The following is a 14,335-nucleotide window of genomic DNA, read 5'->3' as shown; positions in this document are numbered from 1 at the left end:
ACACGGCTTGGAAAGGCAAAGGGATTGGGGAGCGGGAAGGAAATGTGACTGTTTGCTAAATTAGGGCTCCCGAGGAGGGAAATGTGTCCCTTGGAAAGAGCCACCAGGGCCAAAGCTGCCCCTGGGGTGAACAGGGTGGCCGCAACAGGGGTGTCCCAGCCCGTCAGCGGGGCTGTGTCCCTCTGGGCACTCGCTGGAGTGGAGGAGGAGGGATAGGAGCAATTTTTCTTTCCATCAAGTTATCTGTAAACCCCGGGCATGAGTCATTCTGGCCCCACTTTCAGGCTGCCCCAGCCCTCCCCCAGCACACCGGCAAATCCACGCAGGATGTCCCACCGTGTCTCTTTGTCCCTCTCCCCCACCGGCCCCAGGGACCAACAGCCCCCCCTGCACTCTGTCTCCCCGAGGAGGATCCCACCAGCATCTTGCAGAGCTGAGGAGTTTTCCCCTTGCTCACCAAACCACCTGCCGAACCCCACGCAAACAGCGATGCTCCAAAAATAAACCGTCACCCTCGCTCCAACACACAAAACCTCTACCCCCCAGCTCTGCCAAGGGCCAACACCCCCAGTTCACGGCATGTCTCAGCGTCAGTCTTTGCTGTCCAAAAAACCCGTGCGGGGCTCACAGCACCATGGTGGGGATGTGATGGGCCAGGGACGCGGGATGGGGCACGGGCAGGGCGGGTGAATGAGCCTGCAGGGCGGCGTTGGGGGGCCGGTGGCGGGCGCTTTTCTGGTGCGCCCGCAGCCCGGCGAGCTGCGAGTAGGCACTTTGGCAAACCTGGCACTTGTAGGGCCGCTCGCCGGTGTGCAAGCGGACGTGGTTGCGGAGCGTGGAGGACTGGCTGAAGCGGCGGTTGCAGAAGCGGCAGACGAAGGGCTTGTCCAGGGTGTGGATGCGCATGTGGGAGCGCAGGTTGCTGCGGGAGTTGAAGCCGCGGTGGCAGATGACGCAGCGCATGCGCCCCGTCGTGCTGGCCCCCGTCTCCACGGCATGGAAATCCTCTGGGGACAACAGGGGACAGTCAAACACTGCCCTCCAGCACAGCAGCTCACCCCCTCTGTGCTAAATAACCACCCTGTGCCCCCCTGCTGGCTCCTAATGAGCAGAGACCCCCACCCTGGGCAGAGCAGAGTCCCAGCACTTAGGGCTTGGGATGAGGCCAGAGCTGGCAACAGGGTCGTCCAAATTTAGGTGAAGTGGAACACTCAGTTGACATGTCTCCCCAATAGATGGGCACAAAAAGCACTTTCCCGTGGGTTGCAGGCAGAGCTGGACGGGGTGAGCACAGGAGCCCCCTACCCACAGCCGGGCTCTCCTGCAGCAGCAACATCATCCCTTCGTTAGTCTCAGCCTGCTTCGCTGGGCTCCAACTCGGCTCTCTCGGAGCTGGGGAGCACATATGGGGTCTGGCTCTGAACATAGCATCCCCCAAAAATGCCTGAGCACTCTGCTGCCTGCCCGCAGAGGGGCACCGCAGGGAGCTGCCAAGGCAAGCAGAGCGCAAAAGCCTAGGGAGAGAAGAGCCTCTCGTGGCGGTGATTTGGGGAAAGATGTGTTAAATGCAGGGTGGGGACACGGGCAGCTGCATCTGCTCACATTTTGCAGTGCGCTGGGGGTGCCTTAGTGCAGATCCATGCCTTTCCTGCTCCTCCCTGCTATCCACTGCACCAGCAACCGCTGTGGGCAAACCAGCCCCGACGGCAATCTCCTGAATTCCCGGGGACCTGCTCAACCTGCATCATCTGTCTCATAGTCCCTGTGTGTGTCACCAGAGAGCTGGGGCATCTGACACCTCCCCTGGGGTGTTCCTGCCCCATGGCCTCAGATCTGGGGACAGGGTGAACGGAGAACACACAGGGATGCTGCACCCATGGCTGTTTCTGATGTTACCTACCATGTTTGTTCTTCTTCTGCTCCTCTTCCAGCCCCGGCACACCTGGGATGCCCAGGAAGGTGTTATGGGAGTTTCCGTACCAGACCAGCAGCTCTTGATCTGGAGGAATCATCTAAAAAGAAAGACAGAGACCGGGGTGTCAGGAGGGGACGGCGAATGACTCCCTATGCATCATCGGCCAGCTGCTTCAGCCCTACACTGGCCAAACCGCATCTCTGGTGAGACTCTGTTGCCATCTGGGACCCGCTAACTGTCCCCAGCACCCCCGGGCAGGCACAGCCCAGCCTGGGCTGCAGTGCTGGAGGTGATGGCACATAGGATCAGAGAATAGTTTGGGTTGGAAGGACCTTCCAAGCTCATCCAGTGCCACCCCTGCCATGAGCAGGCACGTCTTCACCAGCTCAGGTTGCTCAGAGCCCCGTCCAGCCTGGCCTGGGATGTCTCCAGGGATGGTTCATCCACCACCTCTTCAGGCAACCTGGGCCAGGCTCTCACCACCCTCAGTGTAAAAGAATTTCTTCCTCATTTCTAGCCTGAATCTTTCCTCTTTCAGTTTAAAACCATCACCCCCTGAACTGCAGTCTCTCCCAGGCTGGGCCACAAACAACACGACAGGCAAATAAGCAGCTACAAAGCAAACAGACAGAGCTGGGGGTTCTGGGGTGAAGAACCCAGAGGTCCCTGAAGCCTGGTGAGATGAGGACACATGGAGAAATAAACCATTTGTGGACCTGTGAACTGCAGCAAGGCTCAAGTGACAGACACCAAAGCAGTGAGCTGTGACACAGAGCCTTTTGACTCTGGACAAAGCCACCGGCCCCCTCCTGCTGTAGGACATAGGCAGCATCTCCCACCCAACCCAGCTGGGGCCCATTCTAGCAGGTGCAAACGCAGATGCACCAGCAAAGGGCTCGTCAGCCCAGGAATCGGAGGAGAGCTCAGCTCCGAGATGCCTCCTACATCCCACACCAACGCCCCGGTGTCTGCGACAGCCCGAGGAGATCCACAGGACCAGGGAAGGGCTTTTGCACCACCCACGCTCCTGTTTCCCTGAAACGATGGCACTTCTTTCCCCGATGTTCCCGCACTGCCGGGGCGAGCAGCCAGAAAACACCATTCGAGCCACCCCACGTGAAGCAGCCGTGGCTGGGAAGACAGATGCTCTCGCATCGGCTCAGGCAACGCTAATAACAACACCACTTTATAAGAAAATTGTCCAGATTTTTTCCTTTCGGGGCTCTAGTCTTAAGAACCTAATTTAGGAATGGGAAAGTCCTCTGGCTTTCCATACATGTAGTCCGAGAAAAACATAATCCACACAAAACGCAGCTCACATTACATCACCTGAGCACTGAAAATGTGCCCAATTTTAAGCACTCAAAAGCAAGAATTTTAACTTCATATTTTTAAATGTCCATCTGCATAAAGACCTCCCTGGGGCTGTGGAGTAGGAAGCTGATATCATTTTGTATCCCAAACTGGTGCTGTTTCTCCATGTCATTTTCTCTTAACAGAAAATCAGGTATGGGGTTTTTTGTTTGTTTGTTTGGGGAGTTCTGGTTCTTTGTTTTTTTAAATACAAGCAAATGGAATAAAATATTGTCAAAAAGGATAAACCACAACGTATGTGTGCATACATCTATGCATTCATGTTTTACTTTGCTGGAGCTGGTGCATCTTTTCCAGCAGTGGGTGAGTACTCATGTGCATGCACCCCAAAGCAATTTAAATTGCCCCCCAGGAATTTCATGGCCTTCAGATCAAAGGCCAAAACTCACCGCCCTCACTTTATTTTCCAGCAGCAGCAACTTGAAATTGTTGAGGAAGAGGATGGGAAGAATGAACTAGCAATACGGGCAGGAATGGGCGAAACGTGAATATATTAAAAGGCAAATAGTGAAAAAGACAAGCACTAAATCTGATTTTGAGGTGAGTGCAGAGTGACAGGGGTGGGCAGCCCACGGTGCCCACGGGGAGGGGGTGCAGTGGGCACAGGGCTGAGGGTGACAGTGCCCGTACATGGACACGTATGCTGCTGCCAGACGGCACCGCTGAGGTCAGGTCGGTGTTTGCGTATCCTGCCCGAGCCTGAGCGGTGCCAGGGCTGACGCTGTGCTCTCGCTCCAGTTTGTGTGGAGGAAGGCACCAAGGCAGGAGCGGTGGGTAACAAGGGGGGAACTCACTCGGCCAGAGATGCTGCGTTTGTGCGCCCGTGGCTACACGCCGGGGGACTCATGAGCAGAGAGAAACCACAAAAGGAAAATCTTCTCTTGCTCTTCCTTTTCTTTTGGGGCGCACAAACCCCAATTGGTTTGAACAAGCAAACATTTTTGGACCACACGTGTGCATGCACACGCGTGTGCCTGCCGGTGTGGTGCAAGGCACAGGTGGGAATGGGGAACCCACAAAAGATGCAGATCCTAGATCTTCAGTGCCCGCTTGTGACTTAGCTCCTCGCACGCTCCATGTGTCCCTTCCTCTCCTTCTCACCAGAAAGCCGCAGCCCCATCTCCTCCTCCTGGCATGAAGGGACCCACATCCACCTGGTGGGACCCACATGGACCCGACCGAAGCGGCAGCACTGCCAGGCACCTGTCGCACCGCAGCGTGACAGTAGACACTCCCCATCCCCGCATTCACCTCCCCATCACTTGGGGTTCAGCACTCTCAACAGCTCAACTTCACTCATTGTGCCAAGGGAATTAAGCTCATTCCACTGTGGTGCTCGCTGCCTCAGCCCTGGGAGCAGACTGCAGACTGACCGCGACCGTACGGGGCCTCTACACGCACCTCCCCAAATATCGGCTCGCCTGCCCCATCATCTCTACACGCACAAGGTGTGAGAAACACGGCTGTATTCCTAATTACACCATGGCTACCTGAAATTATTTTACTACTCTGCATAATTTCAGAACAGTAATAAAAAGCGGTTAAGTTTCTGTCACAATAGGCACAGCTGCCCACAGGAATATCAGGTGTTAGAACCGGGTACAGCTGCAGCCTGCGGAGGGGTGTCCGGCATGGAGAGAGCAGCGCAGAAGCTCGGGGCTCTTGCTCACTGTGCTGCATGGGGAAAAGCGGCAGAGCCCCGAGAGGCACACGGGACTTTCCTGCACCAGCAGAAAATACCTGTTTTCACCCACCTACTTGCCTTTCCCATCCCACTGCAACAATTCCAAACCCAGCACTGATGCTGGCTCAATGCAGGATTGGGCCGTGGTCCTGTGCCACAGAGCGTTTGAGCATCTGCTCCTCCGAACGGTAGAGCAGGAGCACAGACAGATCCGGGGAGCTGCCCATGGAACCTGCAGGCACTCGCGCTCTCTCCGAGCTAAGAGCCTCTTCCAGCTGCGAGCAGGATGGGAGCCCATGGTCCTGAGAGTGTGAGACCCACTACAGGAGAGGGACAGTCCCACAGTGCTGCTCTGGGGTGGAGTGGCAGATGTGCCCTCTCCTGACTCTTTAAGCCAAAGCAGCTGCACAGGGATGCATCCCTGAGCTACCACCCTCCGCCACCTGCAACAGCGCTGGTTATGGGACACTGTGCACAAGCAGGGCTGGTCCCCAACTGTCACACTGCTGGCAGTGTGTGACTTGCACGCCACGGCATCAATAATGCCGGGGAGACAGACATCCACCTCCACCCCAGCATCTCCCGCGGGGACCTGTGGGTGCCTCCAGCCTTCACCCCACAGCATGAAAACCTGTGCCCTGGGATATCGCTGGGACCCCACACCTGTCCCTGCTCCCCACTGGGCCAGCACTCACCAGTGCTTCATATGGGAGCACGTTGACGAGCAAGGCAGGATCAGCCCCTTCCCTGCAGCCCTGCTGCTGTGCCAGTGCCGCACCCTGTGTGTTCTGCTGCTCCTACAGCCCCGATCCTCCTCTCACACTCCATTTACAGCCAGAGCTGCTTGTGACTCCTGGGCAGAAGCTGTGCAGAGCCAGGCACAGCCTGCACTTGGGTCTCACAAAAACCCCCAAAGTTTCCCATGCTAAAGAGAAGCAGGTTCTGCACAAAATCCCGTTTTTCGAGACAGTATCAAAACCCTGCTCCTACTCAAACCCCCAGCCAGGTCAGGATTGCAGCTCTTTTCATGCTTCACACCCCAAAACAAGCTTGGGCAGCATTTGTTCTCCTTCTGCTCAGCACACATCACCCCGTCAGCCCACCAAAAGGTGAGAGAGAAGGACTCTTTGCTGCTCCCTGAAGCCCATGCAATGGCCATTCTCCATGGTCCCTACCTGTCCCAGCAGGTCTGGGTGCTGGGGATGGCAAAGCTGAAGCCACGGACACCCCAGCAACAGCCCAAAGAACAAAGGAGGGTCTGTGGAGTGGGGAGTCCCAGTGCCCTGCTCCCCTCCCGTGGATGCTCAGCTACCTCCGAGACCCGCTTACCTCAATGGCCTTGTAGAAGATGCTGTTCCCAATCTGGACCACCTCCAGGTTCTGCTCCTGCTCGTTCCGCGCACACTTGATGTAGGTCATCCAGCTGCGGTGGTCCTCCTGGCTGGCATCGATGAAGTACCGCACCGTGCCGTCTTCATTGAAGACCTGGGAGGGGGAGACAGCGGTTGATAGCGATGCTGCCCACAACAGACCAAGCCCCTCTGCCCCCTGCACTGGGGATTACGGTGCTCTGGGGACTCCCTGGGGACACGCTCAAAGCCAGCACATCCTCAGGGCTGAGAGCGCAGGAGCTGCTGCGGGGAGCTGCCAGAACCCATCGTGCTCATGGTGCTGGACTGCACATCCGGAGTGGGGCTGATGAAGGACATCCCACCCCGGTGACCCAGCTCCCTGCCTCAGTCCCTCTGCTCAGCTCAGCCCCGAAGGAGCTGTTCAGAACCCTGCAGGAGCTGGGGTATCCCTGGGCGGAGGAGAAAGATGCTGCCGGACCTGGCCCTCGGGGGAAGATGCTTTGCAGGGTGACTGGAAAAATGAGGCAAGCTTCTATTAGGCATGGAATAATAATAATAATAATAATAATAATAATAATAATAATAATTTAAAAGCACAGGTTTGATACTCAGTAAGAGGAAAAAAAAATGAAAACCCACTCTGCTATCTGGGTATTAATGCGCGGTGTCCTGGCAGCTCAGGTCCCCCCAGACCCCACAGCGTCACTCAGGGGTAACCGCACCAGGGCTGGGACAAAACAGGGGCAGGGCAGGGCTGGTTTTGCCCACTGTGTGTGGGCAGCTGCCAGCTGGGTGTTTCACCACGGTGGGGAAGGGGAGGGCAGCGTGTGATCCTGCTGCATGGGACATGAGCAACAACACTTCAGGGCTCCTCCGTGGCTGCACCCCGAAGGCTGAGGAAGCCTTGTCCTTCTCCTGCCCTGGAGGAAGCCAGATCTTTGCCTGAACGGGGATACTGAGGCACGGGGAGGGTGCCTGATGGCACAGAAGTGCAGGACAAAGCCCCCGGGTCCCCGCACCCTGTCCCTGCCTCTCCCCGAGCCCGGGGCTGGAGGAACGGGCTGGAGTTGTTACCTCCCACATGAGGTTGTTGTTCTTGCACAGGTCCACATGCTCCGGTGAGATGACCCTGCCCGTGAACGGTCCCATCTCGGTGCCAGCCTTGATCCAGGTCTTGGAGAAGATGCCGAGCCCTTCCCCGGGGATGGAGCTCTGGGCGATGATCACTTCCGACGGCAGCACCAGGCTGGACAACTTCTGCACCTCTGTGGACGGCGAAGAGGGCTCGGAAAAGGGACCCGGCACCTTCCACCCCGCTCCGGCCCCACCGCCCCCGGGCTGGCCGCGGGGAAGGGCTGGGGTGCCCGGGGAGGCGGGCAGCGGGGACCCCTCGCCGGCCCCAGCCCAAATCCCAGGTCTGAGGCTTTTAAATGCCCAACCGGGTTCCTACAAAGCGGTACAAGGTTCCCCCCGGGGCATTGAGGAGGTACCTGGGAAAAGCAGCCCAGGCTGGGCGAGGGAGCGGGGCTGAGAAAGGGGGTTAAATGGTGTCTATTTCGGCCCATCCAGCAATTTGTCATGCTGTTAAAGTGATCTGCATTCATTAAACTCAACTAGAAAGAAATTGCTAATTCTAAATTCATTAGTCCTTTAGGAATGCTGTAGCGGTACATTGTGCCTGAATGGCGCAAGGGCTTGTTTAAAAGGGCCCAGGAATTCCTCTTACAAAATGGGGAGATGAGATGGTTGACATATCGTGAATGGAAATGGAATTAGCCTTCATGGTAAATTAAGAGAGGAACAGAAATCCGAGAGGGGGAAAAGGGAGCCGGGACGCCCCGGCGATGCCGGGGCGAGAGAAAAGATATTGTCCCGGGCTGCTGAATGCGGGGCGGCCCCGGCCCCCCCGGCCCCCTCCCCAGCCCGCGGTTTAAGTGGGAACTTTCTCAGGTCAAGCCCAAGTTAACCAAATGAATTTAAAGCCCTTCTTCCCCAGTCAACTGCTATTACACGCCTGGGGAGAGCGGGGCGCCGGGAGCCGCATCCCGCCGCCGGGCACCGAGAGCCCGTCCCGGGGCCGATGGAGGGGTCTGGGGGCTCGGGGGGGGTCCAGTGCCGCTACTCACCTCCAGAGAAGGACTGAGCCAGGACCTCAGCCGTGAAGGCGGTCTTGGGGCTGCTCTTCTCCTCGAAGAGCTGCTCGCCCAGGACGTTTCTCCAGCGGCCGTAGAGGAAGCTGTGCAGGATATCGGAGGTGATCACCTCGGCCAGCGAGAGACCCTGAGGCTTCAGCCCGGGCTTGAGCACCAGGGCTTCGGCGGGCAGCACCGAGCCCATCATGGGGGCGAGGCGGCGGGCGGGCCGGGCTCGGCGGGGCGCGGGCGACGGGCCGGGCTCCGTGCCGCTCGGCGGCTCCCGCCCGGCTATATATGAGCTTCATTGACCCTCCTAATTGGTTATTAATGACCTCCCTGACGTTGGCGGAGAGACTGGGGCTGCAGGAGCGAGGCGAGCCGTCGGAGCCCCCCCCTTTCCCTCCTTCCCTCCCCTCCCCGGGGGTGGGGTGGCTGGAGGGAGGGAGGGACACGGCGAGCACACACACACATACACACGTATATATACACACATATACATACATATACATGAACACACACCGGCTCAGCTCCCCGCACCCCCGGGCCCAGGCAAAAGCAAACCCGGGTACCTGGCCCCGGCGAGGGAGAAAAAACTACGAAACCGGCAGAAATGCCCACGCCGGTGCCCCACGGACGGAGCGCACCCTCGGCCACGGTCCCGCACGGCCCCGCTCCCCGCTCTCGTTTTGGGGGTGAAACGCGGCGCTTCGGGGCCGCTGCACATCACAACGAAATTGGCAGCCTCGACGCCGTCAGCCCCCGCTGCTCGGCGGCGTTTGGCCCCCGTGGCCCCGGGGAAACGGGCCGGGCTACCTCGGGCGGTTCCGAGCCGCCGCAGCTCCCCGCTCGCTCCCCGCATCCCCGGCCCGGCGGGTCGGTACCGGCGGCCCCAGGAAGAAGCGGCGCTGCCTCCCCAAACCCCGGGGAGAGTCCCCAAGCACAGAGCGCGGGTTCTGTTTCCCGTGGGCTGGTCCCCGCCTGCACCCAGAGCCGGACTCGCCCGGTTCCAACCTCCACCCCGGCCGGCCCGCAAACACACATCCCCGATGTATTTCCAAGGGAAGAGCCGGGAATTTTGCCCACGGGCGAAATGGGCCGGAGTGGATCCCCCACCTCCCTGCAACGGCAACTGTCGCCCCCCAGGGCCGGGCCCCCACCCCAGGGGAGGCTGCAGCATCCCCGCGGCTCTGCTGCCGCAGCATCCCCATCTCCGCACTCAAAAATATTTCCCGGCCAGCCACGGAGCCCACGCCACACCCCGCCCCACCGAGCCCTACAGCTCCCCTCGTCCCCCAGGAGGGTGACACCAGAGCGGTCCCCACAAAAATCAGTTCTCTCTCTCAGGGCCGGCAGCTTTGCCTGCTCAGCAAAGGGTTAATTTTTCCTGGATTTAAACCCAATCCTGCTGTGTCGGAGCTTAGAGCCCTCTCCTTAGCCTTGTTCTTTTGATTTTCATGGGGACGAGGGGCTGTAAAGAGCTGGGGTGGGAGAAGAAGGATGGGCCCCCAAATTCCTCAAGCACTCAAAGGTCGGTTCCCGCACTCCGAACCCCCGGGCAGCCCCGCGGGGTCCAAACCCGGCTCGAAGAAGGAACCGGGCACATCCAAACCCTCCCAATCCCCCGGGTGGGTATTTTATAGGGTGATCTTGTCGGGCGGCTCTTCCCCTTGGCGAGAGTGATGTTACAACCCAGGTGCAATGATTTCTATTAAGCCATCCAAGAAGCAGCGCAGATGTCAGGAATCAACCCAAACCTGCGGATACTGAGGGTGTTTGCCCGGAGAGAGGCAGCGCTGCCCTAGAAAGGAGAGGTTAATTACCTACCAGGGTTTGGGTTTGAGTTTAATTCGTGTAAAAATATTTTTTGTGGGTTGGTTTGTGTGTTTTTTTCCTGGACTTTGGCTACGGGAGCCGTCAGCCGACGTGCCGTGTGAATGTTTCAGCTTTACTAAATAAAACGCATCAGGTGGAAAGCTTTTACAACACACATTTTCCTGCGGCCGCCGAGGCAAGCGATTCCCTCCGATTGCCTCTTTTACCCCCTCAGGAAACGCATAAACCTTCAAGTTATCCCTGGACAAAATAAAATAAAATAATAATAATAATTTTAAAATTATATATATATATATATATATATATGCTCTTAAAAACCCGGGCGCTCCCATACGGGCTGCGCTGCAACTCCGGTCCCGGTTGCGGGGGCTCAGAGAGGCGGTGATGGAAAAAGGTGGGAGGGGGGAGGGAAAAAAAACCCCTTCCATTTTCTGCGTGGTTTTAAATATCCCCAGCTGTTTCCCAAAGCTTCTTCCCGGTCCTAGAAAGGTGCTTTGGTGTGTGTCCCCCCCTCCTCGTTTCTCTTTTTTTAATATCGCAGCTATCCCTCCTTTTTAACATTTAAGAGGAAACAAGTTTAATATTCATGGCTGTTAATAGAGAAGGGCCATTATCGCCGCCCCATTGTTCTGAGCCCCGCACAATGCTGCTTGTATTTTCATGTGTATATTCCCAAAGTTCCTTCTGAGCGTTTAGTGAGCACTTTAATATTCATGGGTGTTAATAGAGAAGCCCTCAGTATATTGGCATATTGTTGGGAGGTGTACATATTGGTCTGACTTTGAATAGCCACAGTCCTCTTTTCTTTTGCTCTGTTTTGCAGGGTTGATGGGCCAGGAGTAAATGGGCATTTTTCCCCCCCGTCTCCCCCTTACAGAGAGAACATCTTTATTCCAGTCCCAGACTTTCTGGTTTCCCATTCAGGACCCTCAGAAATAATGTCAGGCAGAAGAAAAGTGGAGCAAATCAATCTTTCATGGTCTTTTTGAGACCAATTTGACATCCATGGACTCTTCTTTTCTTTCACAGCCTACAAGGGGATGGTCAGGATCTGGACAAGGTTGGGGTCTGATGAGGGGAGACATGGGATCATAATGCAGCAAAGAGAGAAAAGAAAAGCAAAACAAGAAAAGATTGCAGGGATGGGGTGATGGAGGAAAAATGAGGGTGAATGACAGTGCAAGAAAGGAGATTAGAGCCCAGCAGCTGCTTTTTGGGGGGCGGGGGGTAGGGGGGGAGCTCTCTCCCCTCTTCCAGCCCTTCGGATGAATAGGATTTGAACAGAGCGGAGATTGATTTATAGTTATTGCAGTTGAACATTTATTGCTCTTAAAGAGTGGCGGGGAGAAAAGAGAGAAAAGGGGTTTGAAAAGCTCCTTTCTGTATTAAAGAGGTATCAAATGAAGACTGCTGAGATAATATACAGTGGCCAATGGGAATTTGATTTGCTTTAAAATTTAACTCTTGTGGGGCCGCCACTGACGGACGCGCCGGGGCCGGAGCCGCCGCTGCCCCGGGCCGCTGGCAGCCGAGCTTCGCTTCTCCAACCTGCAAACCGCTCGGCTTTATCGCAAATATGTATATATATATATATATTAAAATAAATCTCCGGGCGGCTCCTGTGCGCGGCGGAGGAACGGCTACAGCCGCGAAATTATCGTTGTTTCTTCGTTGTTACGGTTGTTATTTTTTTGATATGTAAGGCAGACGGGATGCGGAGCTACGAAATAACCGGTGTAAGGAAGAGCCCTTTTCGGAGCTGAGTTTTCCTGCTCTAAACTCGAAGGTTTCTCCTCCCCGGCAGCAGAAACGCGATCGCTGCCGAGTCCCCCCGGGCGCAGAAAGGAGCCCATTGTTCAATGGGGAGAAATACATTTTTAGCGGTGATTGAAAGCTCCCTTCTCGTTTGAACTCTAGAAGAAAGTCCCTGGCAGGGAAGAGCATCCCCCTCCCTCTGCCCCAACATCTGTTTGGAGCAATCCAGGCTCTAGGGCAGAGCAGGGCTCTGCCCCCTCCCAAAGTCATTAAAAAGATATTAGTTGAGCTGAGAAACGTCCAGCGGAGCCCCCGATCCCGGGTGGGGTGAGTGGGGGTGGTGTGTGCCATTAAAAACGATTTGGGATTTGCCAGCGCTAATACCAGGCGAAGGGACACGGGGGTTCGAGTTCAAAAGTCCCCCGTCCCCCGCCGCCCCGCTGCGCTCTGCTCGCTGCCCGGGACCCTGGAACCGGGGGCCGGCGCTGCGCGGACCGGCCGACCCCATCACCTGCTCCGTGCGCCCCGCCGAGCGCCAGGGAAGGGGGAACGGCGGCGAGAGCCGCACTGGGAGCCGAGGCGGTCAGGTGCTTTGGCCGCATCCCCGCACCTCCACGGGCTGCAAATGTCCCGGGAGCCGGAGGGAAGGGCAGGCAGGAGCGATCATTGCACCCCTGCGGCTGCCGCAGGAACCAGGCGCCTCCGAAGTTGCTAAATGTGTCATTTATTAAAGCATTCAGGGGGCTTTTCTTTGGCGTTTGCTTGCAAACTCACAAAGGCCGAGCTGCTGTTTGGGGGTCTTTTCTGATGGAAAAAGGGCTCGGAGACCCCCGGCACAAAAGAAATCCTGGCAGTGTTTTCAATGGCCAGGACTCAATGAGGGGGACCCTGTGCGCAGCGGGCGGGGGCGAGGGGCCGCCCGGTGCTGCCTGAAAGGCAGGCCTGAATGTAATGGGGAGATCTGCGTTTATTTGTTGGGATCACATTTAATTAGCTTAGTACAACCCTTGAAAGACAAAGGGACCTCAATCTGGATCCAATCTGAAGCTCGTTTGGAGAGCGAGGGCTCCTGGAAAAGTCAAAAGAGAGAAAGGAGAAAGAAAGGGGAGGCTGGGAGAGAAAGGGGCTGGGGGCCCAGCCAGGTGACTGGCACGCGTGAAACAAGGGGCCTTTTGGGCACAAGGCAGGGCTCAAAAGGGAGGGAGGAAAATAGCCTCTTCCTCAGGTTTTACCTACTTAAACCCCCTGAAGGGGCCAGAGCTGAAAAGCCTCAATAGTGGCTGAGGAGGCTGCAAAGCAAACAGCAGCGCTGGAGAGGGGGCTCCGGCCCTGCTGTGGCAGCAGTTGGCAGCACTTGGTTATGGGAATGCGCCCAGATGTTACCTGCGCCCGGGAACGCTCCCGCCAACCACCGGGAACGCTCCCACCACTGGCCCGGAGCAGGAGGTGCAGGGGGACAAGGGGGTGCCCAGGATGAGCCTAGGCTGGGGGGTTCGGTGGGTTGGGTGCCCCCTCCCCCTTGCTGTTCCCCAAATCCCCCACGTGGGGTGAGGCCCCCACCCTGTGGCTTCACCCCCTCTCCGGGGCCCACACGGTGCCCTCGAGCTGTCGCTTGAGGGTCCCCATGGGTGCAGCCCTTGCTCCCCTCTCCACGTGCCAGGACAGGGCACACATGGGCGGGTGGCGCGGAGGATGCGCTGTCACCTCCTCAGGGGCAAGAAGGAGGAGAGCGGCTGTCCCCAAGATGCCACATCCACAGGATGGAGCTGAACAGACCCTCATCCCCCTCCAAACCCTGTGCTGTTTGTCTGTCCCTGCCCGTCTGTCCCTGCCCTCCTCCGAGGGGTTCAGGAGCAGCGGGGAGGGTTCGGGGTGCCCCTGAGCAGTGCCGGCTCCTCGACAGGTGTCCGGCAGCTCTGGGCCGGGCGGGTTTGGTGCGGTGGAGCCGTGACCCTCCCGGCGAGCGCTCCGGCACAGAGCGCTGCAGCCCCTCCGAACCGAGCAGCCTGATTGCGCTGCTCGGAAAAGGAGCTTTAGGGCATTATTTGCCTCCATTTCACTCTGCAGGAGGGCGCGGAGCCGAGCAGAGATGCTGAGTGCTCTCCCCTCCGCTCTCACTCACTTTCTCGCCTCTTTTTTTCCCCTTCTTTTTTTTTTAAATAGTATTTCCAGTATTATTTTGGTGAGGGGGACACGGTGCACAAAAGCCAACAGGAGAGGGGAAAATAAAACAATCACGTTCCAGGTTGTGTCCGACTGTTTTGTGGGGCTCAGGAGGCCTTGAAAC

The 14,335-nt window shown here is 57.3% G+C and overlaps 1 protein-coding gene across 1 annotated transcript; it reads right to left on the bottom strand.

Moving 5' to 3' along the window:
* Positions 1-624: 624 nt before the first annotated feature.
* On the bottom strand, positions 625-8,665 carry PRDM12 (PR/SET domain 12; the record flags this gene model as incomplete). The annotated part of the gene is made up of 5 exons (XM_080355700.1): positions 625-1,007; positions 1,901-2,012; positions 6,303-6,458; positions 7,400-7,590; positions 8,452-8,665. 5 exons carry the CDS (start codon positions 8,663-8,665, stop codon positions 625-627), a joined length of 1,056 nt encoding a protein of 351 aa, XP_080211826.1.
* Positions 8,666-14,335: the final 5,670 nt, after the last annotated feature.

Source organism: Nesoenas mayeri (assembly GCF_963082525.1).
Source record: "Nesoenas mayeri genome assembly, chromosome: 18".
NCBI classification, from domain to species: domain Eukaryota; kingdom Metazoa; phylum Chordata; class Aves; order Columbiformes; family Columbidae; genus Nesoenas; species Nesoenas mayeri.
Note: the sequence above shows the minus strand (reverse complement) of the source record. Positions and strands in the feature narration are given on the sequence as shown.